General features: G+C 50.8%; 4 protein-coding genes across 9 annotated transcripts; 3 read left to right on the forward strand and 1 right to left on the reverse strand.

Moving 5' to 3' along the window:
- The first annotated feature begins 614 nt into the window (after positions 1 to 614).
- On the forward strand, positions 615 to 6,444 carry TPP1 (tripeptidyl peptidase 1). Its single transcript, NM_001075718.1, is given in 13 exon segments — positions 615 to 681; positions 795 to 866; positions 1,113 to 1,252; positions 2,526 to 2,676; positions 2,886 to 3,013; positions 3,171 to 3,349; positions 3,530 to 3,728; positions 3,876 to 4,064; positions 4,314 to 4,383; positions 4,841 to 4,961; positions 5,047 to 5,205; positions 5,374 to 5,499; positions 5,698 to 6,444. Coding segments are annotated over 13 exon segments (1,692 nt in total). The 5' UTR covers positions 615 to 664; the 3' UTR covers positions 5,839 to 6,444.
- Positions 6,445 to 9,346: 2,902 nt separating this feature from the next.
- On the forward strand, positions 9,347 to 10,762 carry TAF10 (TATA-box binding protein associated factor 10). Its single transcript, NM_001098968.2, has 5 exons — positions 9,347 to 9,605; positions 9,744 to 9,898; positions 10,140 to 10,204; positions 10,294 to 10,408; positions 10,592 to 10,762. The coding sequence occupies exons 1-5, from the start codon at positions 9,374 to 9,376 to the stop codon at positions 10,679 to 10,681; spliced, it is 657 nt and encodes a 218-aa protein (NP_001092438.1). The 5' UTR covers positions 9,347 to 9,373; the 3' UTR covers positions 10,682 to 10,762.
- Positions 10,731 to 18,138, reverse strand: ILK (integrin linked kinase). Of its 6 annotated transcripts, none has more exons than NM_001034693.1 (13): positions 18,085 to 18,138; positions 17,512 to 17,624; positions 13,332 to 13,497; positions 13,070 to 13,165; positions 12,803 to 12,899; positions 12,624 to 12,707; positions 12,439 to 12,524; positions 12,206 to 12,315; positions 11,971 to 12,098; positions 11,754 to 11,875; positions 11,559 to 11,658; positions 11,321 to 11,451; positions 10,731 to 11,142 (listed from the first exon to the last, which is right to left on the reverse strand). In NM_001034693.1, exons 2-13 carry the CDS (start codon positions 17,598 to 17,600, stop codon positions 10,993 to 10,995), a joined length of 1,359 nt encoding a protein of 452 aa, NP_001029865.1. In that variant the 5' UTR covers positions 17,601 to 17,624; positions 18,085 to 18,138; the 3' UTR covers positions 10,731 to 10,992. The 6 variants fall into 6 exon arrangements, with proteins under 6 accessions (NP_001029865.1, XP_005216186.2, XP_005216188.2 ...); XM_005216129.5 differs by having other exon boundaries at positions 17,512 to 17,629; positions 18,085 to 18,137; XM_005216131.3 differs by having other exon boundaries at positions 17,950 to 18,137.
- A 170-nt stretch (positions 18,139 to 18,308) lies between these two features.
- Positions 18,309 to 21,973, forward strand: RRP8 (ribosomal RNA processing 8). Its single transcript, NM_001192374.3, is given in 9 exon segments — positions 18,309 to 18,498; positions 19,652 to 20,021; positions 20,244 to 20,415; positions 20,417 to 20,692; positions 20,783 to 20,912; positions 21,042 to 21,143; positions 21,145 to 21,149; positions 21,233 to 21,329; positions 21,557 to 21,973. Coding segments are annotated over 9 exon segments (1,371 nt in total). The 5' UTR covers positions 18,309 to 18,399; the 3' UTR covers positions 21,677 to 21,973.
- Positions 21,974 to 25,290: the final 3,317 nt, after the last annotated feature.

Consider the following 25,290-nt stretch of genomic DNA (forward strand, 5'->3'; position numbering starts at 1 on the left):
CCTTTCCCTCTAACATGGGCAAGAGGCCAGACGAAGGCAGACAGCAGGAGCTTGCTTGTGGCAGCAATCCAGAGAGGAATTGGCTGGCTGGGGAGACCTTGGAGATGACCAGCTCTAGGCTTGAGGGTCTTCAAAGAGGTGGGGTTGGATACAAGAGTAGCCAAGTGGTTTATTTGTTTTTTGTGGGGTCATTACATATAATATATTCATATATAATAACAGCTCACATTTGTTGAGCTTCTGCCATGTGAGGCTCTCCGAGGGGTTTGCTTGCTTTATCTCTGTAAATTTTCAGTGCAATCTGCTGAGGCAGAGCAGTTTTAACCTAACAGTCTCCATATTCTACATGAAGAAACCAAGGCTCCGAGAAGCTGTGACTTTCCTGATATCATACTTCTTTTAAGGACCCGGATCTCTGGGTCTATGGGCCTCCAGAGCCCCTTTCTTAAGCACCGCCTACACTGTGGTGAGTCCTGGGCTCACCCAGTGTTTGACAGTCCACAGAGGGAGCATCTGAGTGGCCGCCCCACCCCTTCTCCAGCATTCAGGACCACCCATTTGAGGGCGGGGCCAGCACGTCACTAGTTCCTAGGCAGAGGTGGTGGTGGAGGACTACAGGGTTCATGTGATCTGTCACATGACAGCCGACAAGCCGAAAGGCAGAATGGGACCCCGATCCGGGTGAGAAACTGGGGGGCTCCGGGAGAAGGGAATCACGTTGGAGGGAGTTTATGTTGGAGGGTGGGAACAGCAACAGTCCAGCTCCTGCTGAAACCCATGTGCTGTCCCTGCAGCCTCCTAGGGCTCTTTGCCCTCTTTGTCGCTGGCAAATGCAGTTACAGCCCGGAGCCTGACCAGCAGAGGAGGTGAGTTGACTTAGCACTGACCGCCCCTTCTCCATGGCTTGTCCTGCATCTATTATCCTGGTTCTAGCCTCCCTCACTGGCTTACCAGCTCCTGGTACCCCCCACCATAGTTCCCAGGCTCAGTCTGATCATCCATCTCCTGTGATTCAAATCTGCTTCCGGAATCTTCCCCCAAATCTAGGTCTAGTACTGAACCTTCCCATCCCCACTTTAATAATGAAGTCTGTGTGACCCCTGATCCTGCAGGCTGCCCCCTGGCTGGGTGTCCCTGGGCCGTGCGGACCCTGAGGAAGAGCTGAGTCTTACGTTTGCCCTGAGACAGCAGAATGTGAAGAGACTGTCCGAGCTGGTGCAGGCTGTGTCGGATCCTGGCTCTCCTCGCTACGGTGCTTGACGGGACCAAGGGGCAGGATATGGGATGCAGTGGAGGGACACGGGGCTGGGCTGAGCATGGGACAGTGCAGGTCATGTCAAGGGCATTGTCTTGGGGCCTGCGGAGGGGGTGGTATAGGACAGATGAATGGCAGTGACCCTCACTGAAGAGTTTCTGAATAAAAAAGTGAATGGGAAGTAGACTGTCCAAAACTAATTCACATTCTTCCCTCCAAAACTTTCCACCTGTGTTCATCAGGCTAAAAAACTGAAAGTGGGTATGGTTAAGAGCACAGGCTTGGTGATCAAACCTGAATTTAAATTATGACTCTACTGCTTACCAGCTGCCAGACAAGTGGGGAAGTGGCATCCAGTACATGTAAATTTAGCTCACTACCTCAGATTTCACCTCCAACCCCTGCTAAATTCACTCTCATTTATTCCTCCACTCAAACCCTAAAGCTGTTAGTTCCAGCTCTGAAACAGTCCACTGTCTCATCGTTCCTTGTTGCCACCAACTCAGTTGATTACTCTCTCACATGGACTGCTGCCCAGCCCCCTCAATGGTCTGCCGTCTCCTCCCCTCCAGTCCACTCCCTTTAAACTTCACACTCTCTTCCAAGAGTTGGTGTTTCGCTCTAATGGTCAAGCTGGACTGTGTCCTTCCTCCGAGGGAGCCCCTTGTGGTGGGGAAGGAGTGGGAGTGGTAAGCATGTGAGGGGGCAATCTAAGGCTCACCCAGGAGGTGTGTGCATGATCCATGCAGAACGGTGACTCACCATCATGTTTAGCCTGAAATCAGTAAGTATCAAGATGTGAGCTAAATTAGATATCATCTTATAACTGGTCCTGAAAGTTTTGAAAACTTTTATTGGAAATAAACTTAAAATGAACATTCTTTTTAAATTCCACTGGCAGTCCAGTGGTTAGGACTCAGTGCTTTCACTGCTGTGGCCTGGATTCTATCACTGGTCAGGGAACTAAAATTCCACAAGCTGTGTGGCACACCCCCTGACCCCCAAAAGAACATTTTTAATCTATTAATCTCATTTGTTTTTCATGATCATGCGGTATTTGCAACCTACTCTCCTTTAGGATAAATCCATATTCCCCCAAGTTGAGCCTACACCTGTATGGCCTGCCTTTTTACTAGAAGCTTCCCACCCATCCCTCAAGCCCCTGCTCCAGTTTCCCTAGGAAGTCCCAGTGTCTCCTGGTTGAAGTCCAAAAAGAGCAATTTGGAAAAGCAATGAACGAAGGCATTGCTTTTCTACTGAATCCCTGCAGGCAAGTACCTGACCCTAGAGGATGTGGCTGAACTGGTCCGGCCATCACCATTGACCCTCCACACGGTACAGAAATGGCTTTTGGCGGCTGGAGCCCGGAACTGCCACTCAGTGACCACACAGGACTTTCTGACTTGCTGGCTGAGTGTCCGGTGAGAGGAGATAATTGCCTCATAGAGGGTATTGATCACCCCATCAGGGAGATTTGTCTCCCTACCAGGGGGAGGGAGCCAAGAGTTTGCAGGTGCTGTGGGTGAAAATGTATGGGAAGATAACAACTAACTACCCGGTGATGCTCAGGCAGCCTCTTCTGCTCTGCTCCATGCTTTCTGACCTGTGTTTTCTGAACTCTGACCTCCAGACAGGCAGAGCTTTTGCTCTCTGGGGCTGAGTTTCATCACTATGTGGGAGGACCTGCAGAGACCCATGCTGTGAGGTCCCTACATCCCTACCGGCTCCCAAAGGCCTTGGCCCCGCATGTGGACTTTGGTAACACCCAGTGGGGCTGCTGGAGGTTGGAGGGGCAGAGCCAGGGATGGGAGAAGTTCAGGTGCCACAGGGGGTGCGAGTGGGGGTGGGATCACAGCGGTGAAATGAGGGTTGGAGTCTAAAAGATCTCTTCCTCAAGCCTGACTCCTCCCCACAGTGGGGGGGCTGCATCGTTTTCCCCCTACATCAACCCTGAGACAACACCCGGAGCCACAGGTGCCAGGGACTGTTGGCCTGCATCTGGGAGTGACCCCATCCGTGATCCGTAAGCGTTACAACTTGACGGCACAAGATGTGGGCTCTGGCACAACCAACAACAGTCAAGCCTGTGCTCAGGTGAGCCATGCAGGGAGCCTCAGCATCCTCGCAGCCTCCTCAAGGTGCCTGACCAGCCTGGTGATGACTCTCTGACTCTAACCCCTGGGCTCTCATCCTGTGATCTGGGACAGCATCCCCTGACCTGACCCTTGGGGCTGTGTCTTCTGACACATGAATCTCCTCTGACTCCCTCTGTAGTTCCTGGAGCAGTATTTCCACGATTCAGACCTGGCTGAGTTCATGCGCCTCTTCGGTGGGGACTTTGCACACCAGGCATCGGTAGCCCGTGTGGTTGGACAACAGGGCCGGGGCCGGGCCGGGATTGAGGCCAGCCTAGATGTGGAGTACCTCATGAGTGCTGGTGCCAACATCTCTACCTGGGTCTACAGTAGCCCTGGTACTGCCTAGGGGACTGATTGGTGGGGACAGAACTGGGGGGGAGTAGTGATCTTTGCGCCCTCAAGGGAATTCCATGAGCTAGAAGGAGATCCTGACAACTTCCCAAATGATTGCCCTTGTGCCCCCTACTCCAAAAAACATCCAGGCCGGCATGAGTCACAGGAGCCTTTCCTGCAGTGGCTTCTGCTGCTCAGTAATGAGTCAGCTCTGCCATACGTGCACACCGTGAGCTACGGCGATGACGAGGACTCCCTCAGCAGCACCTATATCCAGCGGGTCAACACTGAGCTCATGAAGGCGGCTGCTCGGGGTCTTACGCTGCTCTTTGCCTCAGGTGACCTCCTACTCTAAACTTAGACCCCACCACCACCCACGCCCCCTCGAGATGAGAACTTTGACCCCAGAGTAACTCCTGGACCTGATCTCTTAACTCATAATCTGAACTCAACATGGACCACTGACCTGACCTCAACTCTGACCTCTTGCAGTAATAACTAACACGTGAATTTCCTCTCTGACATCTGAACCCACATTCCAAGCTCTGACCAATGAAACTGAATGCTAAACCTGGTCTCTCTCCCAGGTGACAGTGGGGCCGGGTGTTGGTCTGTCTCTGGCAGACACCAGTTCCGTCCCAGCTTCCCTGCCTCCAGGTAAGCACCCAAGCCCACCATTTACTTGTGATCTCATGGTCTAGAACCTTTGCCTTGACCCCACCAGGTGCTCCTGTGGGTCAGCACTCAGTTGTACCTGCTCTGATCGTGATCATGCAGTATTTTCAGTCTCTGCTCTGGTTCCTGCACCCCCTCTTCTTCCCGAAGGTCCCAGGCCCTGAATCTCCTGAGTAGGACAGAGATCCCAGTGTTCTGCTTCCTCGGTCCCCAGGCATTTTAGTGGGAGATTTGGTGGATGTTTTGTAGGGAGAAGTGTGCACAGTCACCTCAGACCATGCCTTGAGGGCCACAAACCTCTCAGTCTTCCCCATGTACATACTTCACCAGAGTGCTTTCCCAGTCCCTCCAGCAAGACCCAGGCCACAGTCACTCAGCCCTATGCATTCTGGAGGTGTCTTAGAAGTGCTACATTCTGAGTGCTGTCTTCTGCCCTCAGTCCCTATGTCACCACGGTGGGAGGCACATCCTTTCAGAACCCTTTCCGAGTCACAGATGAGGTCGTTGACTACATTAGTGGTGGCGGCTTCAGCAATGTGTTCCCACGGCCTTCGTACCAGGTACGTGTGTGTTTGTGTTGGTGGAAGGAGAGATGGGTGGAATCCTCAGTTCAGCAGATGGTACTTACTCAACAGTGTCTTTCAGGAGGAAGCTGTAACCCGGTACCTGAGCTCCAGTCCCCACTTGCCACCATCCAGTTACTTCAATGCCAGTGGCCGCGCCTACCCAGACGTGGCTGCACTCTCTGATGGCTACTGGGTGGTCAGCAACCATGTGCCCATTCCATGGGTGTCTGGTACCTCGGTGAGAATCAGTCTGGCTCCAAACCTCCACCCAGGGAATATCCCTACCTTCCAACCCCAAGACCTTGCACCCAGAACCCCTGACTCCTCAGAGACCTCCTACCCATCCCTCCAAAAAAGTCCAACCACTCTGAATCCCTGACCTCTACTTGCACCCTCACCCTTGCAGGCCTCTACTCCAGTGTTTGGGGGACTCCTATCCCTGATAAATGAACACAGAATCCTCAGAGGCCTACCCCCTCTTGGTTTTCTCAACCCAAGGCTCTACCAGAAGCATGGGGCAGGACTCTTTGATGTGAGTATGGAAGGGAGGGTTGTGGCCACTTTCATATGAAATGACAACATTCATACTCGTAAGAGTATGTTGAGTGCTAAGATGAACTTGAGGGCAATTCTGATGGGGTGGGATAGCCTCTGGAATGTGAATACAGGGTAAGGGGCTATAGTCTGTTAATATCAGCAGGTCCAGATCTGATGCCCACCCTCTCCCTAGGTAACCCGTGGCTGCCATGAGTCCTGTCTAAATGAAGAGGTGGAGGGTCAAGGTTTCTGCTCTGGCCCTGGCTGGGATCCTGTGACAGGCTGGGGAACACCCAACTTCCCAGCTCTGCTGAAGACACTAATGAACCCTTGACCCTCTCCTGCTAGAAGGGTGGGCCTGTCCTCTGCCCCACAGCAGGTGGCTGGGTCCCTTATTCTGCAGTGTTGGAGGCCCTGCTGAACCCTCAACCATTGACTGCCACAAACAGCTTATCTCCCTAACCCAGAAATGCTGTGAGCTTGACTTGACTCCCAACCCTACCTGTTCCATCATACTCAGGTCCCCCAGCCCCTGCCCCAGGTTCCTCAACAGGTGCCATAACCAGCACTATTTGGGAGCATCCCCTGCATACAACCACTCCCACCCCCACCCCCCGGGGCCCCCTGCTCTGTTTCTTTTCAACCAGGCTTTTCCAATGTGTTTTCTACACTGTCTGTGTACACTATTTCACTGCATCCTCACTCCTCAATTCATTGCCATGAGACCTCTACTCTTACTGTTTCACTCTTTCCTTTTCCCTGAGAAATACTCCCAACCTTTGCTTTGTGAGCTCCCTGTCATAGAAGCCTACTGCCTCTTCTTTCTTAGCTTCCAGGGCTTAACTTCTTCTCTGACCACTCCCTCTTCCTCCTTCATTCCCTTTTCCCTCCTTCTCTTTCTCTGCTTCCTCATTAAACGTTGTTGTATTTTGTTGCTCTATCCTTTTGTAAAATTTTATAACTCTTGGTTTTTATTTTATCAAAGTATATGGGCACATTGTCAAATACTTCTTTAAGTCTTACTGCAAAAAAATAGCCACCCCTTGTATATTACCACCATTTCCTGCTACTTGAGGCAATCATTTCAACTGTTTCTGATGATTCTTTAGTGTGTGCTAAGTCGCTTCAGTCGTGTCCGACTCTTTGTGACCCCATGGGCTGTAGCCTGCCAGGCTCCTTTGTCTTTGGGGTTCTCCAGGCAAGAATTCTGGAGTGGGTTGCCAGGCCCTCCTCCAGGGGATCTCCCTGACCCAGGGATGGAACCTGCATCTCTTAAATCTCCTGCATTGGCAGGCATGTTCTCCACCACTAGTTTATCTCTAAATAACATGCTTATATTGCTGTTTATTGATTTCCCCCTGCCCAGTTATAGCCATTACTGACTTCCTATTAGCCTGTGATCATTCTTCTGCCTTGTCCCAATCACTCAAAATCCCCACCACCCATTCTTTTGTCCTCCCAATACAATTCTATCTTTGTCTGAGCTGCATACAGGATTTGCATTACAACTGTGTAAATGCTAATCATACCTAATCCATGTAGTATCATTGCTCTATCCTTTGTCTTTTGCTCTTCTCACTTGACTCATTGTCCACTGGAACAAATCAATGACTGGCATCCACAGCCATCACCGTCTCACTAAATCAGACTTTCCATCCTACAGTGATTGATACCTCAAAAGCAAGATGTGTAATTCACAACATTTCATCTCCCTTCTTCCCAATCCCAAACTGTTCTCTTTTGTTTCTTATTTATAAATGACACTATGCTTGACACTTCCAACTGAGCCAGAAGCCTAAAGTATCATCCAAGTTTCCCATTTCCTTCAACTCCTCCCATCATCACCTTGTCAACAAGTGACTACTATCTACTGACTCTAGCTCTTAAATACATCTTTATCAACCCAAAAGTTCTTCCAATTATATTTCCAAAGTGTATCTTGAATTCATCTACTTCTCTCCAGCTCCACTGCTACTACATTAGCTGTGAGCCATATTCCCGCTCCTCTGAATTGAGGCCCTTGCAAGAAGTGTCCTTACATCCTGCCTTTCCCTAAACCATCTACCAGTTGTTTATTCACTAAGTTGTGTGTGACACTTTTGTGACCCCATGGACTGGGACTTCCCAGGCAAGAATACAGAGTGGATTGCCACTTCTTCTCCAGGGTTATTCCTGACTCAGGGATGGAACATGGGTATCTTGCATTGGCAGACATGTTCTTTAACACTGAGCCACAAGGGAAGCCGCAAAACCAACTACCAGAGTAAGATGCAAATCTCATGAGGTCATCTACTTAATTAAGAGCCTTCAAAGATTACTGGATATAGGTCAAGCTTTTTATCATCACTTACAAACCTATCTCCTTACTTACTATTTGTTTCCAAGTAACAAATTGTTTATCCTTCCCTGTCTCCCTGCACCCGCCTCCATGCACTTTCATTCACTGTTGCTCAAGATATTCTTTGCCCTAACATTACCCCTGGCTCCCTGTGCCTGGTTGAGGTCCAGAATTCTTTCAAGACTCAGCTCACCTTCTCTTGTGAATCTTTTGGCTCCCTGAAGCTAGTTGATGTGGGTATGACAGGAAAATCTTAGATTCTTGGTTCTGATATACACTAGAGAGAACCTGGGGCAAGTAAGTTCAACTCTCTCAGACTTTTTCCTCATCTGTTAGGTGAGGATATTGATACCTGCCTCTAATATTCAGGAAATCATTAAGTGGAATAAACTTAATGGAATGCCTAACACACAGATGTAGGCAGCAACTATTAGTTCCCTTCCTCCCTTGCACTGCACACCTTGTGTCTACCTCCAGTATTTTAACTCCCATATATTGGTGAAATGGCCAGTTTAACTGTTTGCCTCCCTTTCCAAGACCACTAGTGCCTGGAGGACTAGAACCTTCTCCTACTTAACTTTGTATTTGCAGACCCTAGCTCAGGACTGACAAAAATAAATTTTTGCTGCGTTGAAAACCCCACTCTTTCACTAGCCGTGATTTTACATAAATTGTTTATTAAGACTGAAAGACAGCCAGCCCTCTGTATCCTCGGGTTCTCCATTCACAGATTCACCTAACCATGAACTGAAGATTTTTTTTTTTTTAATTCCAATTATAAAAAACGAAACTTGAATTTACCATGCACCAGTAAACTATTTACATCGCATTTGTATATTATAAGCAATCTAGAGATGATTTAGAGTATACAATGCAAATACTATGCCATTTCATATAACGGACTTGAGCATCCACGGATTCTGGTATACAAGGGTTGGGGACGGGAGTAGGGGGGAGTCCTGGAACCAATCCTACCAACCTCTCACCACCTGTAAGGACGGTGGACTGTATCTCTTCCCCATCTGCAACAGCACTGTGTCAGCTGTCCGGTTACCTTCACTTTGGGCAGCTGGCGGGGAAAGAGGCTATTCAACTCCACTACAAACCCTTAAAAGGCTGGATAAAGGAACTAGAAAAGATGCAGACTGGCAGGCGACCAACAGTCGAGAGGTGTCGGGGCGATGAGCCTCAAAGCAAGGATTTTAGGCGTCAGGCTGGGTGAGGGGCCCCAAACCCACAAAAAAGAATCCTCGACATTGAAGGGTTCCCATCCCAGAGGATCCACACTGGAGAACAGCGGGTCCGGACGCGAAATGTCCAAACTAGTGGCAGTTCCTCAACACTTGGTCTCCGCCCTCTGGCCTTTGTCCTGTAGCGGCTGGATGGGTGGGGAATAAAGGAAGGAGGCCTAAGGGAGGAGCAAACGTGGTGTGGGACGGACGAGTCGTGGGCGCGTGACGTCACCCCTGGTGTGTGCGTAACGTGAACGGAAGCGGAAGCGGCTCTGTTCGCCGCCTCTCCCACCGGCCCGATGAGCTGCAGTGGCTCCGGCGCGGACCCCGAGGCGGCGCCGGCCTCCGCCGCCTCGGCCCCGGGCCCGGCGCCCGCGGTCTCGGCCCCCGCCGCGCTGCCCGCCGGCACCGCCGCGGAGAACAAGGCCAGCCCCGCGGGGACGGCAGGGGGGCCTGGGGCTGGAGCCGCGTCAGGGGGCACTGGAGCCGTGGCGGCGCGGGCCGGGGAGCCTGCCGAGCGGCGCGGGGCGGGTGAGGGCCGGGACGGGTGAGGGCGAGGGCCGCGTTTTGGGCTGGGCCCAGCGGCGGGTGAGGGCAGAGGGTAAGACAGACCTAGCGGAACCCTCGAGCCTCCCACCTCCGTGTCTCAGTTTGCTGGTTTTCCTCCAGCTCCGGTGACGACTGGCGGCGCGGCGCCCCCGGAGGGGGCCATGTCTAACGGGGTTTACGTGCTGCCAAGCGCGGCCAATGGAGAGGTGAAGCCGGTGGTGTCCAGCACGCCTCTAGTGGACTTCCTGATGCAGCTGGAGGATTACACGCCTACGGTGGGCTTCCCGCCTGAACAAGGCTCCTGACTCGCTGTCATTGCCAACTTGTGCCACACCATCTGGATTTGCTGCGTCCTCTTGTGTTTATTTCCCTTCCTAGCTTTTGTGATTTTTCCCTTCTGCCCACCCAAACTGGGAACTTCCTGATAGCCAGGCCTGCCCTCCATTTCCCTTACCCCAGCTCTCAGCCCCGCAGTACCCAGGGCTAACGCTTACAGTCGTCTAATTGATTTCTCAGATCCCTGATGCAGTGACTGGTTACTACCTGAACCGTGCTGGCTTTGAGGCCTCCGACCCACGCATGTGAGTAAACTCAGGGCAGGTTAGAGTGTTGGGTTGCTTGTGTGGAGTTTGTTGTCTATGACCTTCTCATACCATTTTTTTCTCTCTAGAATTCGGCTTATCTCCCTAGCTGCCCAGAAATTCATCTCAGATATTGCCAACGATGCCCTACAGCACTGCAAAATGAAGGGCACAGCCTCTGGCAGCTCCCGAAGCAAGAGCAAGGTGTGAGGGGAGGCTCATTGATTCAGTAATTACCTCCTACAGCAGCAGAGGCTTAAATTATCCTGAAACCCCTTTGAGGGAAATTAAGCCTTAGGGGAGGTGAAAGACCTACACAGGGTCACCCGCCTGGGATTGAAATCTGGAATTCCTGTGTTCAGCTGGTGCTCTTCCCTCTTCCCTCAGGACCGCAAGTACACTCTAACCATGGAGGACTTGACCCCTGCCCTCAGCGAGTATGGCATCAATGTGAAGAAGCCGCACTACTTCACCTGAGCCACCCAGTCTAAATGTACTTGTCTGTTCTCTTGTCCCCACACCAGCCTGTTTTCATAATAAACTTTATTGTGACAGGCAGGGCTGATCCCTCCCATGCTGGGAGACACCGTGTGGCAAGTGACAAAGCTTTGAGCCCATTCCCTTTTGGGGCCACAGTGGTAGGGATGGGGGCAGGGGATGGGCCCCATGGCTGGGGTAGTACCATGACTAGTGGCAAGGGAGGCAACCAGAGGCCTGCTGCTTTGGGGAGGTGCACTCCCCTAACCGTGTCCTGACACCTCTGAAGTTCAGACAAGGACTTTCCAGCTCTACTTGTCCTGCATCTTCTCCAGGATAGGCACGATCATGTCAAACTTGGGTCGCTTAGCAGGGTCTTCATTCATGCAGATCTTCATGAGTTTACATACGTGGGGGGAAATGCCTGGTGGGATGGTAGGCCGAAGGCCTTCCAGTGCCACCTGAAAACAAGGAAAAACAAGGTGAGTCTCAGAACTTGAGTCTCATGTGGGGAGAGACGTCTAGCCCTCAGGACAGGATTCTGTATATTTGAATCAGTGTGGCAGGAGCCCAGCCCCACTACAATTGTCACTACCACTACAGTTCCCCCAACACAAGTATATCCAGTTATGCTCTCACCTTCATTCCAATTTCCATGTTGGAGAGGTCAGCAAAGGGTACCTCCCGTGTCACCAGTTCCCATAGAAGCACTGCAAAACTCCACATATCTGCTGAGCGTCTGTTTGTGTCTTCAGGCTTCTTTTGCAGAGCTGGAGGGACAGGACTTATCTGTTCCAGCTGCTTGTCCTGTCTCTGTTCCCTTCCATTACTACTGAGCTGCCCCTTCTCTGCCTCACATCATAATGCCATCACTCACCTTCAGGAGCCACCCAGGCAGGTGCATACATGCGCCCGGGGCACTGGAAGGAGAACTTGACGTCGGCCATACTGATTCGAGCAGTCATGTCCTCATCAATCTGAGGAAAAGAAGATAGTTGTGTGGAAGGAGGTAAGTCCTATTCTAGGGAAAGGACCTCTGGGGCCTGGGCTGGGAGTGAAGTTGTGATCTCACCATTACACTACGGCTGTTGAGTGCATGTCGTGGGATGAGGGGCTCTAGTGTGTGTAGGAAGGCCATGCCCCTTGCCATGTCCAATGCAAACTTCACAGCCTGGCTCTGGTCCACAACAAAATCTAATTGAGAAGGCAAGAGTTAAATCACTTGGAGAGGGTCACAGACTCTCCTTCCCCACACTCTGCTACAGTGAGATTTAGCACCCCGTACTCACTGGTGCCTTCATGTAGCACATTGTACAGGGATCCGTATGGCATCCAGTGTGTGATGAGGGTGGGGTGAGGAGCAGGTGGAGACTGACAGGCACCAAGCACTGGGAGCACATTGGGATGTGAGAAAATCCTGGAAGAGGGAGAGAATGTTCCTGGCTGAGATCCAGCATGAAAGATCTCCTGAGTGCTGGACAGGGTTCCTTGAAATCAAGGCTTCCAGTTTAGGCCTTGCCCCACCTGAGCCGGGGACACTCCTCATTGAAGTCTCTGCTCTTCCTTGTACTCCAGTCTCGAACCTTTAGCATCTTCACGACAATGTCATTGCCCTGCCAGCGGCCCTTCCATAGCTGAGGGGCAGATAAGGGTTAGAAGGCTTTAACTAAGGCCACTGTTTTCTTGCCTACTAGCTGGAGGAGAAACTTAAAACAGGTGCACAACAGGTAATGGGGTGGGGTGGGGTGGGGAGTTACCTCTCCAGAGTGATTCTCGTTGAGCTTCGCCAGGAAGTTGAGCTGTTTGAAGTCAATGCCGGAGTGTTTGTTCAGAGTCCCATTTCCTGAGAGTGTGGGCAGGTCAGGTACCCAGCTTCCCTCTTTCCCAGCCCCAGGAGTCCAGGACTATTCTCTCACCACCCCTCCCCTCACAGCTGACTCACGGGGCCGAGTGCGGGTAGTCCCCTTCCAGAATGTGTCCTTGTATGGTATACGGTTCAGATTCTGGCCCATCTTCTCTGCCCGCTCTGGGGAAGAAAGACAAAAGTCTTGACCTCAGCTGTTGTGTGGAAAGAGACAGGCTAGGACAAGACGAGGACACAAGCAGTGGGTGGGGACAGACCTCGGAGCAGCTCTCTCAGGGGTGGCTTAGCTTTGTCCACAGGCATCTCTCCATACTTGTTACAGATGCTGACAAGGGCCCCATTTGCCACGAGGTCCTGGAATTAAGAGATGGCTGTGATGAGGGCATTCCCAACTAACCATGAGTGCAGATGCAGTACAAACCTTGTGAATGTTGTTCACAGGAAGGGTTGAGGGTTCCAGAGTCTCCCGCTCAAGCTCAGACTTCCTTCCCACCCATCCCAGAGCTCAGGGCCTGAGTACTCACCTCTGCCACCTGATCTTGGCCCCAGAAACAGGCATAGTGCAGGGGCACATTCCCATGCTCATTCACCGCATTGATGTCAGCTTTGTACTGCAGCAGCTGGTCCCCGTGGCCAAACAGAAAGAGGTAGAAGGTACAGTCAGTCCCACATGAGAGAAGTGTACTGAGGCATGCAAGGAGGGAGATGAGTACACATACTTTGTACGTTATATTATAGTGCCTGTGTCTTACTTCCCGGCATGTGCGTCAAAGGGTTCATACATACCTTCTGTACAATATCACGGTGCCCATGACTGGCTGCCAGGTGCAGAGGGGTATCATCCCCACGGTTCATCACATTGATTCGTGCCCCCCGCATGATCAGCATCTCAACCACAGCAGATCGGCCTTCTCGGCAGGCCCAGTGCAAGGGGGAGAAGCCATGATCGTCCCTTTGAGGAAGGCACAAGGGTCATTGATTTGGAAGTGGGATGGGGGCAAAGGCTTTGACACAGGAAAAACTTAATATTCACTCTGCATACTCTCCCTGGGAAGCCTTACCTCTAGAACTTTGATGCTCTTCATGCCAGCAACTCCCAAAGCTGTCAGACCTTCCTCTGAGTGTCAAACCCAACCAACCACTACCTGAAATCCTAACAATTCCTGTTTTCATCTCCCTCTAGCCTTTCTTCCCTGGGTACTTTCTATCTCATTAAATGGTAACATTCTTCATCTGGTTTTCTCTGTACCCCTTTGGCAACATCTGTTAGTTCTTTCTGTTTTCACCACATCTTGTACACTGCCTTACTACATTATGGTACTTGTCACACTGGATTGTAAAAATCTGTTAAATGGGCTGTCTTGTCTATTAGACTAAGCCTCTTGAGAATTGACAACAGCTGTTCAGTGCATGTTAATACGAAGGAAGGGAAGCTTTGAGAAGAAAAGCCACAGTTTATGGAAGAGGAAGCAAGCTTACTGATTGGTTTTGGTTCTGATACTGAAATTAAAATCTAAAAAGGGAATGGAATTAAACTGATGGTTTGGAGGGGTTTATAATGAAAAGGAGAAAGGCTTTGGGTAAGTTATTCATGAGGCAGATACTGCCACATAAGACAGGATTCTTAAGCAATCCTAGGTACAGAAAACAAGAAAATGAGAATGACTTAATTAGAAAGCTGTACCTAACTTTTTTCTTTTCCCAGGAACTTCTCTATTTTATAAAGTTAAAGGTACAAAAAACAACAAAAAAACCCCACAATTGGGTGGAAACTAGGCCTGCCTGACAGCCTGGGGCCATAAAAGGAAATTCCCTCCAGTCCTGGGCTGCAGATCCAAGGGGCGGAGCAAGGGGGCGGTCCCGTGGTCTGGGCCGTCAGCCTCCGGATGCCTTAGTGCTGCGGTCACTTCCCGTGTGGGGGCTCTAGGCGGGGCCTGGAGCCGATCAGGGGTATGGTCACCCCAGACAATCCAGATGTCCCCAAAGCCAAAATGGGTGGTGGGTGTGACCTTTAACTTACTGATTTCCCTCTACAGCTGCCCCCATCTGTTCACAAAGATAACCAAAAGCTTTCCTGGGAGGTATTTCCCTCCCTCTTCCTAAAGCAATCACCACCCCTTACTTATCAGTCAGTTTTGCATCCCAGCTCTTTAATTTGTGCCCCAGTTTATCAGCCGCTGGCAGTCTATGACCCCAGAGAAGGCCAGAGCCTGAGAGCAAAAGTATGGGCACAAGGGTTCTAACCACTGCCAGGCTCCGGTCACCCCAGAGCCTGAACTTTAATCCCAAAGAGACCAGCAGGAAATTGACCCTTACTTCATACCCACAATATAGCCAACTGGGGCCCCGAAGCCTGTCCACTCATACCTGCACCACTTTCACTAATACCACTCTTTCACGTTTTGGCAGCAGTCTTCCTAGATGCCAGCTTCATTGGAAAAAGTTACCTACCCTTTATGATGCCACCAACAAAATAGTAGCTGTGTTCTCTGTCTTTATCAGAGCACCGTTTGAAGAATTATATGAAAAATGGAACGAGTGTGAATTACAGAGAAATAGCATAGAGTCTAATGGGGACCCATAAAGCCTGGATGAAAGTGACAGGTGATCCTTAACTCTCAAACCTAAAATCTATTTTCTCCTCACTTTAAAAAAAATTCCACTATCCTGAATCAGCGTCACTACTGCTTTTCTTGCCTTCCTGCCTCAGCCAACCTTAAAGAACTTGTCTACATTCACTTTCTCTACCTCACATTCAACCTGCCCAGGAGACCACTGCCTTGAGGGCAAGCATTATGTCTGATTCTGGACTTCTAGCACCCAGTACATGTTCAGCATAGTTCCTTAAATGAAGGAACCAAGTATAGTATGGTTTTTTCCACTTGTTTTCCTCCGAAACAGCTCTCACAGAGATCATTAAATATATAATTAATTGTAAATTCAATGGTTACACTTCAGTGCTCAAGTTCTTTGACCTCTTAGCAGTCTAGAGTACCACTGACCACTCTCCTTTCATTGAAACATTCACTTCTTTAAGCCTTACTAGTATATTTTCCTGTTTCTTCTTCAACCTCTAGTTGCTCCTTTTTGGTCTTGTAGGTTTCTCATCCCGTTTCATATCCACCTCTTCAGGTGCCATCTACATGCTGTGTGTGTGCCCGTGTGTGCTTGCGTGTACATGCTTAGTCATGTCTGACTTTGCAACCCAATGGACCAGCCTGCCAGGCTGTGTGTATGTGTGTGTGTGTATGTGCATGCGTGCATACAAACTCAGTCATGTCTGACTTTGCAACCCCATGGACCAGCCTGCCAGGCGTGTGTTGTGTGTGTGTGCATGCGTGCATACACACTCAGTCATGTCTGACTTTGCAACCCCATGGACGAGCCTGCCAGGCTCCTCTGTCCATGGGATTTCTCAGGCAAGGATACTGGAGTGGGTTGCCATTTCCTGCTCCAGGGGCTCTTCCAGACCCAGGGGTTGAACCCTCATCTCCTGCAGGCTCCTGCACTGGCAAGTAGATTCTTTACTGCTGAGCCACCTGGGAAGCCCATCTTCATGCTGCTGCTGCTGCTAAGTTGCTTCAGTCGTGTCGGACTCTGTGCAGCCCCATAGACAGCAGCCCACCAGGCTCCCCCGTCCCTGGGATTCTCCAGGCAAGAACACTGGAGTGGGTTGCCATTTCCTTCTCCCATGCATGAAAGTGAAAAGTGAAAGTGAAGTCGCTCAGTCGTGTCCGACTCTTAGCAACCCCATGGACTGCAGCCCACCAGGCTCTTCCGTCCATGGGATTTTCTAGACAAGAGTGCTGGAGTGGGGTGCCATTGCCTTCTCCGATCTTCATGCTAATATCGCCCAAATCTTTGTCTCCAAGTCACATCTCTCTCCTGGAATCCAGCAGCCTATTCCACATTTCCACTTTATTGTCACTTAAATGTGTCGAGTGGAACTCACCACCCTTCAGCCTTGTCCGTATCAATAAAAGGAACCACTATCTGCCCAAGCCAGAACCCTGATCATCATCTTTGACCTTCCTCACTTTCCACACCAAGTCTCACCGATTCTTTATCCGAAAGATTTCAGGAATTTGATCACTTTTTTGCCTGCCCCAATTCTAGTCTAAGCCATCACCACTTAAGATGGGCTAGGCAGTTAGTTGCCTCTCTTCACATCACCATTTGCTCTTCACAGAGCATCCAAGATGACACTTAACAAATGGACAATCTCATCATACCATTGCTGCTGCTGCTGAGTCGCTTCAGTCGTGTCCGACTCTGTGCAACCCCACAGACGACAGCCCATCAGGCTCTCCCATCCCTGAGATTCTCCAGGCAAGAACACTGGAGTGGGTTGCCATTTCCCTCTCCAATGCGTGAAAGTGAAGTAGCTCAGTTGTGTCCAACTAGCGACCTCATGGACTGCAGCCCACCAGGCTCCTTCGTCCATGGGGTTTTCCAGGCGAGAGTACTGGAGTGGTTGCTATTGCCTTCTCCCATTACATGGTTCTAAACCCTTGCCCTTGCAATAAAAACATTATTATAGCCTAAATACTCTTGCATGATCTGACTGACCCTTGCAGACCTTTCCAGTCTTAACTTCCGTCATTCTACACTTGTGCTTAGAGCTTTAGCCCACAGAAGCCCAGCAGTTTTCCCTCCTCTAGCCATATGGAGCTCCGGACAGTTTCTGGCACTCTGCTCCGTGTCTTGCCCCCTAGCTTTTGCCCATGAGCTTCACTGAGGTTAGAAAACTTCTCTGCAGACTCTGCCTGTAAATTCTTATTCAGTCAAGATTCAGCTCAAACAACAGCTTCCGGTGTGGAGACCCTCTGCCCCGCTGACAGGCTGTGCTTAACCCTCATCACACTGAATAGGAAAGTTAGCCGCCCGCACCAGAAGTGAGCACCCCACATCGCGGAAAGGAGTCTGTCTTTGCCCTTCCTCTCGCCCCCCAGCCACCCTAGCTCACCCCTGGTTGAGGTCGTTCTCCGTGTTGTCCAGCCACAGGCGGACCGCAACCGCGTTGCCCTCCCGGCACTGAGTGAAAATGTCGTCCATAGCAGCGTCCCGGCACAGAGTCCCCTAGACTGGGAAAGTGCGGGAACTGTAGAAGGATCTAGGGGGGTGGGTGAGCCCCAGGCTTTGTCCCCTACAGGAGAGAAGTGTGTTGGGCTGGGGGTCTGGGCTCTGCGTCCCCAGCTACTGGATGTGTGAAAGGAGTTAGGGAGGCAGCGGGATGGTACTGGACTGTGTCCCTTGAGCGCGAGGGAAAGGCGGATCGGGCGAAGTAGGCGTTGATTAAGAGGCAGTGTCTCCCGAAGGGATGTCACGAGAGCAAGCACAGAGACCCTAACAGCGAACAGAGCTGGGGGTGGGGGTGGGGGTGGGGAGTTTAGGCGCCGTATACCCTGAAGGAGGCGATCGGAGGTCCTTGCCGGGGATCGCCCTCGTTCCTCACTCGGAACCGAGTAGATGGAGTGAGGGGTGACCGCCTGGTAGAGCTCGAGCCTTGGGGAGGGGGCACGGGTGCCCCCACACTCACCGGGACTCGGGCTAGAGGAGCCTTCTCCGGGGAACTCCCGTCCGGCCGCGCCCGCCGCCCGGCCCCGCCCCTGGCCCTCTCAGGCCAGCGCGGGCCTCCTTCTCCCAGCCCCTCCCTCCCGCCTTTCTTGCCCTTCTAGTCCACCAGTGTTTAAACTCGATGGTTTTCGGCACTGCGCCGGCTGCTCTAGCCACTTCAGCTCTCACTCTTTGGTTTCCTGCCCTGTTCCGGCGTCTCTGAGAGGTCTGATTCCTAGAGACGCTGTCTGCACGTGGAGAAGCGCGTGGATCCCGCAACCTTGCGCTCCCCAGCCCCATGTTCGAGGAGCCGGAGTGGGCCGAGGAGGCCCCTGTAGTCGCGGACCTCGGGTCTGTAGCCTTAGGGCTTCGGCCCACGGCAGTCTCTCAAATCAAGGTGAGTGGCCCCGCAGGGGTCCTCAGAACAGACTCTGCTGGATTCCGGATCTGGGGCGCGCCGTGTGTGTAATTAGGGGGAGGAGGGCCGCCTGCAGCCTCCCCAAATCCGGAATTTCCAAAAAAAAGTGACTTTGGAACTGAGAGAATTGGTGAGTAGAAGTTAGTGAAGCAAAGAGGGTTTCTTGGAAGGAAAGGCATGTGGAGAGACCCGGGCGCAAGGGAGCATGACACAGAATGAGAGGCAGTGTGGTAGAAATCGGAGGGCTACGTTAGAATATTTGCGCATGTTAAAGATAAAAGCCAATGGAGTGTTTTAGCAGGGGAATGATTTCTTCAGATTTGCGTTTTGAAAAGGTCACTGGTTGCCGTGTGGAGATTGGAAAGAGCAAAACTGAATGGCAGTGAAGGGCTGTCAGTACTACTGTTCAAAGGGAGCTGGTGCTGAGGGGGTACTGAGAATCTCCAGGATGAGTAACCCGTCCAGTAGGACTTCAATCCAGAACGGTCTCCCAGACAGTAGACCTCCTTTAAGCCTCTGCCAATGTGAGGGCTACTGCACTTGCTCAGGCTCTTTCTGTCCTTCAGTCAGCCTGTGACATGAAATCTGCCTGCTTTATTCCCTCCTCTTCAACCCCTCGACCCATTGCTGTAATCCCCACCACTGGCCTCTGTCTGCAGCTTGTCCCTTTCAGTGTTTTTTTTTTTTTTCTTTCAGTTCTTTACACTACAACTGGAGGCATCTTTAATACACACATGTGTGATCATGTCACTCTTATTTTCAAAAATCTTCCTACTTGTTATAAAAAGGTATTAGCCAGAGGTAGAAACCTGAGATTGAGGGTTGGAACTCCTGGTCACTAGCCTTGGTCCTGTAGCTTGTGGCCTTACAGTGTTTTTCTGGGAACCCCATCACCTCATCTATACAATGAAGAAAGTGAGGTGGGTGGTTTCTCTGCTCTCCAGCCTCCCAAAGGTTGAGATGGCAATTTTGAAAGTTCTTCAGGCCCTGGCAGTCTTCGTGATAAGCTAGGTGGTTGATTGGGAATAATCCAGATGCCTCTAACCAGCATCTGAATGAGGTCCCCATCTCTCTTCTACTCCCTAGGCCCCATCCATTCTCGCCCCTTCATTCATCCCTTGTTTTCCCCCAGGGCTCCAACCGCCGCCAGCTCTTGGCCACATTACGGGCCCTGGAGGTAGCATCTCTTCCCCAGCAGTCCCCTAGCCTTCCTGGCAGTGACTCTGAGGAGGAGGAGGAGGTCGTGGAAACAAAGAAGAAACGCCCAAAAAAGGGCTTGTTTGCTGGTGCGTCTAATGAAGTAGAGGAGAAAAGGAAGAAGAAACGTCACAAACGGGGCCCACCTAGCAGTGACTCCAAGGAAGAGGAAGTGGAAAGGGAGAAGTGCCACAAAGGGGCTCTTCTTGGCAGTGACTTGGCTGAAGAAGAGAAAAAAAAGAGGAAATGCCAGAAACAGATCCCTTCAAATCTTGCCCAGCCCCTGGACAGTGTTGACCAAACAGGTAGTATATGGGGATGATGAGGGCTGGGGGTGTGGGGATCAGCTGATCCTACATATAACAGAGTTCCTCTGCCACCAGTAGGTTTGGGGTTAGGGAATAAGTACTTTCACATAGACCACAGTTTCTCTCTTAGGGACGGGGGTATGGCCAGGGTGACGTGCTAAGCCTCTGAATTCAGGGCATCTTGCTCCCCAGTATGCCTTTCTGTCTCTCTTTCTTCAGGTTCTAAAGCTTGGAATTCTAGTGCTACAAGTGATCCCACCAAGCCAACCTGTGAGACCCCTTCCTCTAATCCTCCCCATACCTTGAGTCGCAAGCAATGGCGGAACCGGCAGAAGAACAAGCGTAGACAGAAGAACAAGTTTCGGCCATCTCAGCCACCAGAGCAGGCCCCCAGCCTCTGCAGAGGAGGCAGAGGTGCCTTCTGCCCCCAGTCCAGACAACCATGGAGCCCGGGCAGAGGCTCTTCGAGCTCGCATGGCCCAGCGTCTGGACGGTGCCCGGTTCCGCTACCTCAATGAACAGCTGTACTCAGGGCCCAGCAGTGCTGCGCAGCGCCTCTTCCAGGAAGACCCTGAGGCCTTTCTCCTCTACCACCGTGGCTTCCAGAACCAAGTCAAGAAGTGGCCACTGCAGCCGGTAGACCGCATCGCCAGGGATCTTCGCCAGCGGTTAGTGAAAATTGGGTGCTGTGAGAAGCTAGGTGTGTCAGTCCCAGGCTCAGACTGGACCAGTGAGCTCTTCCTCCCTTCCATTCCCAGGCCTGCGTCCCTGGTGGTAGCTGACTTTGGCTGTGGGGACTGCCGCCTGGCTTCAAGTATCCGGAACCCTGTACACTGCTTTGACTTGGCCTCTCTGGACCCCCGGGTCACTGTGTGTGACATGGCCCAGGTAAGCCCCTCTCTCCTTCCATAGAATGCACTCTGCTCACCCTGCATCCTTGTGTCTACTCCTAGCATTCAGTGCTGGCTTTCTCCTTCGCATAATGTGTGCTTAGTACAACATTCTCACTCTCCACAGGTGCCTCTGGAGGATGAATCTATAGATGTGGCTGTGTTCTGCCTTTCACTGATGGGAACCAACATCAGAGACTTCCTGGAGGAGGCAAATCGAGTGCTGAAGGCCAGGGTAGGTGCTCCCAGGACACAGATGCATGACTGTGCACATGGCGCATGTCAGTGTACTTACCCAGAACTTTCCGTCCTTCTCAGGGGTCTCCTGAAAGTGGCTGAGGTCAGCAGCCGCTTTGAAGATGTTCGGACTTTTCTGGGGGCTGTCACCAAACTGGGCTTCAAGGTCATCTCCAAGGTGAGGACCCCAGGAAATCTGTCCTGTTTTTGTCACATGTGTGGCCCTTCAGGCTAATAATGGTGTTCAGGAAGGAGGTCATTGTCAGACACAGATGTTTGCTCCTTGAAGGCTTGAGTAGTGGGAGAGAGCTGGGAAGCTTTCTGAGCAGGGGTGGGGCCTGGACGGAGGTGATTTGAAGAGCTGGGGTGAGGACTTAGAGCTCACTGGGTCTTTTCTGTACCTAGGATCTGACCAACAGCCACTTCTTCTTGTTTGATTTTGAAAAGACCGGGCCCCCTCGGGTAGGGCCCACGACTCAGCTCTCAGGCCTGAAGCTTCAGCCTTGTCTCTACAAGCGCAGGTGACCTTTGGAGCCCCCCTTGAACGAGGAGGCAAATCTTGAACTCCAAACTCAGTACTCTGAAGACTGTATCCAGCCAGACTGTGACCTGGGGCCTGGTACCACCCTTACTCCATCTCAAGAAGAAAATGTAATGAAACTCTTGGCTCAACCCTGATGTAAAGACGGCTTCTTGGTTCTAGGAAGCATAAAGTCGTTAGGGCTAGCTACAGAGTAAGGAGTTCATTGTGAGAACACAGGAGTATGTGGGAATTACGGATCCCCTCAGTGTCATGGAAACTACATGGTTTGGAATTCAAGGCATCTCTGGGTTTGGTGTCTGTTTCCATCTCTCAGAAGCCATATGAGCTTTCTGTCTGAGCATCTCCACTCTCTGTTCTAATTTTCCTGTTGGTACATCAGATCCCTCTGCTCACCCAAAGCTTCTACAAAGCGTTAGTCTGCTCGGGCCTTTAAGGCCGCAGGCAGGCATTGCTTCTTGGCTCTAGGGCAGCTTGGCTCTAGAGCAAGTGCAGCAGCCCTCACATCAGCAGAGGCAACTTGGCTGTAGTCCACCAACATCATCTGGACGTCTCGGTCAAGATGGTTTGATTGTCCCTGTACTGAGTACTTTTTCCCCTGATTGTCATCTCCATCTTCGGAGCTGAATGGCCCTAACCTTCCTAGCATCTGTTGTTCTGTTGGGCCCTGGTGTTTGTCTGGCTGAGAGCACAGATATTGGAATCAGGTTGGCCTGTCATTGACTGCTGAGAGCCTTTTACTCTTGGAATGTCTTGCTACTCACTTGGTAAATGATAGAATTACTGACTCAGGATTGTTGTATGGGTTAATGAGGAAATCTGTAGCCAAGGCTGGGCACGTAGGAGATGCTCAGTAACTGTTGCTGTGGCTGTTGTGTGTTGCAAACCTTACTGTTTCTAAAGACCTTCCCTAAGCAGGATTAGGGGTTGAAGAGTAAAGGATGAATTTGTTGATTGAGGAAGACTCTGGGAAAGCTCAAGATAAGCCTTTCAACAGCCTTATTTTATAAGATTTTTAGAGATTCTTAATAGATTGTGAGCAGTTCTTTGAGTGGGGGTGATGTGGGAGCTGGGTCTCTATAAATCACAACTGATTGATGCCATTTGGGGTGGGGATTGGCAGAAGAATGTGTCTGTTGTTTCTGCCTTGCAGTGGGCCTAGATCAGCATATACTAGGCCAAACTATGGGCAGAGAAGACTAGTTCTGGGAGAAGATGACTGGGATGACAAGTCCTTGGCCTCTTCCAAAAGACATCTGCCGTGGGCCCAGGTATAAAGATACAGTCTGTTCTACCTATTTCTAAGGGCTCCCCTACTGGCTCAGACGGTAAAGACTTATTTCCAAGAACAAGACCTGAGAGGAACCACTGGCACACAGGTTCCAGGACTCTGCACCAGTTGAGTGCCTCCAGTAAGGGGGTGTTTTGAGGCAGGTTGTGCAGGCCAGAGGGCATGTTTGGAGGCTGGGCTGTGAACCATCCAGCAGACACTGTTCAGTACCTCTGCACGTGCTTCTCGCTGCCGAATACTCATCTGACTAGCAGAGTCTTACTCATCCTTCCAGACAGCCTAGTTGTTTCCTACTCCATTACTCCCAAAGCAGAACTAATTTCTCCGTCTGCATTCTCAAAGCACTACAGGAAGAGGTCAACTGCAACATTTAAATACTGTGTGGTGATTGTTTTGTGCATTAGGCTGCAGTCTTCTCAGCTCATATTTATCTTTGTATTTCCAGAGCTGGTCACTTGAGATCCATCTAAGGAGGTGATAAAGATGACAGGGTTTGTGGAGCAGTGAGAAGCAGGGGTGTTGCAGGAACCCAGGTTTGGCCAGATGATGAGGTCACTAGTGACGGTGCAAGGAGCGGGCAGGTGGAAGAACTTCAGCTAGGAGGACTGGTGGGGCATTGAGGCTTGGTGAGAGGAATTCTGAAGCAGATCTTGGGTTTCTGGCTTAAGCGACTGGTTGTGCTGGTGACGCCATTCAAAATGTTGGGATTTTGGTACCTAGATGATGATTTGGAAGCGGGACATAAACTCAGCAGCCAGGGGAGGTAATTCAAGTCATCGTAATAGATAAGATATCCAGAGTAAGATAACGAGAAGAGAAAATGGCTTGGAAGAGAACTCTGAGGAGCATTTAATGGATAAGTAAAGGAAAACGAACCAGTAAGGGTGACAAGAGAAGGTGGGGCCAGAGGTGGAGTAAAACCAGGAAGAGTGGGTTTCTTAATGTGGAAGGAATGGGAAGGTTTTAGGCTGTTGGATGCTCTTGAAAGGTCTGTTAAAATAAGAGAAAGGTCAGATTGTGGCAGGGAGAGGATTTCTGCTTAATGTTGAGGGGTTTGAATTTATAGTGGTATTATTCATGAATGTATAGTTACACCAGTTGGCCCAATGTTGTGGTTATCTCTGCCTGCTCAGGAATCTAGGTGTAACTGTAGGAAAAATGAGTACTAAGGGATCATCCAGAGTTGAAACCTTACCACACAATTGAAATGAAATTGAGCAAAGGAGTTTCAGACCATTCACAAATTAGTAATGTCTATGCTGGGCCATGGAACTTTGTAGAACAACTGAGTGGAGTGAAGACAGGAGTAGGTAGTTTCACTGAGGGTAATTAAAAAAGTAACCTGGGAAGATGGGAGGCTGTGGTCAGAAACTGGAATGTCTAAATAGTTCATACTGGAAGCAGAGCAGACCCAGGCAGTGGCCAAGTTTAAGAGTGTAGTTATAGGAGTGAGTGCCTGAGAGGAGTGCATGGGAGGTTGCCTGGAGATTGATTATTGCATGGGGGGCTCAGATATTGGGAGTGGGTCTGCATGGACTTTGAAGTTCTCCAAGATGATGACAGAAGTTAGCATGGAACAGTGCCAGTGTCTTGAACAAGGGGACAGATTCAGGAAATCTGCAGACATAGTAGGAGAGGCCGGATAGCACAAATTCAGAAGGACAGAGGGTCACACAGCCTACTAGAGAGACTTCTGTTTGGGGGATGATGTGAGGCTGGTGAGTGCCAGGCAGCCAAGACAATACCCTGACAGTTGTCTCCAACTTACCGGGATCCCCTGGGGATTATAGGGGCAACTGTTGCGGCAGCTTCGTGGGGTGGGAACCTCTTGGGATCATGGGGAGGCAAGCTGTAAAGTCTAAGGACATCTGCCTCATTATAGAACATACATCACCTTTTTACAGTGTCATAGCCCTGTTTCCTCCCAGGTGTTACGTATATTCCTAGATCTTGATTAGTTTTTCCTGTTTTGTTATCATGCTCAACAGGACAGCTGGGGTCTGCCTTCCTCCCTCTCTTGCTTTCCTTCCCTTACTTAAAATTTGGATTCTTTCTTTGCCTGTTCTGGCTCAAGCCACCTGAATAAACATCTTTCTGGGTCTGACTCAGGCCCCCGACTCCCCCTATCTCAGGCCAGCCTCCACCTGCTTTTCCATCAATTCTGAAAGCAGGACTTCTGAGTCTGGGTCATCGCTGCTCCGTTATCAGCTTCAGGACCATCTCTCGTTCAAGCCTGGGCTTCAGTGTCTGATACTGAGAGCCTAGACTGAAGAAAGAACAGTGTATACTCCCTTAAGAAGCAGCAGC

Source organism: Bos taurus, chromosome 15 (assembly GCF_002263795.3).
Source record: "Bos taurus isolate L1 Dominette 01449 registration number 42190680 breed Hereford chromosome 15, ARS-UCD2.0, whole genome shotgun sequence".
Taxonomy (NCBI): Eukaryota; Metazoa; Chordata; class Mammalia; order Artiodactyla; family Bovidae; genus Bos; species Bos taurus.

Coding starts and splice junctions, on each gene's coding strand:
- ILK (NM_001034693.1), bottom strand. CDS start 17,600: ATGGACGACATTTTCACTCAGTGCCGGGAGGGCAACGCGGTTGCGGTC. Junction 13,498..17,511: donor GAGAACGACCTCAACCAGGG/GTGAGCTAGGGT, acceptor CCTTCCTCAAAG/GGACGATCATGGCTTCTCCC. Junction 11,143..11,320: donor ACATGGAAATTGGAATGAAG/GTGAGAGCATAA, acceptor CCTTGTTTTCAG/GTGGCACTGGAAGGCCTTCG.
- TAF10 (NM_001098968.2), top strand. CDS start 9,374: ATGAGCTGCAGTGGCTCCGGCGCGGACCCCGAGGCGGCGCCGGCCTCC. Junction 9,899..10,139: donor TGGAGGATTACACGCCTACG/GTGGGCTTCCCG, acceptor TTGATTTCTCAG/ATCCCTGATGCAGTGACTGG. Junction 10,205..10,293: donor GAGGCCTCCGACCCACGCAT/GTGAGTAAACTC, acceptor TTTTCTCTCTAG/AATTCGGCTTATCTCCCTAG.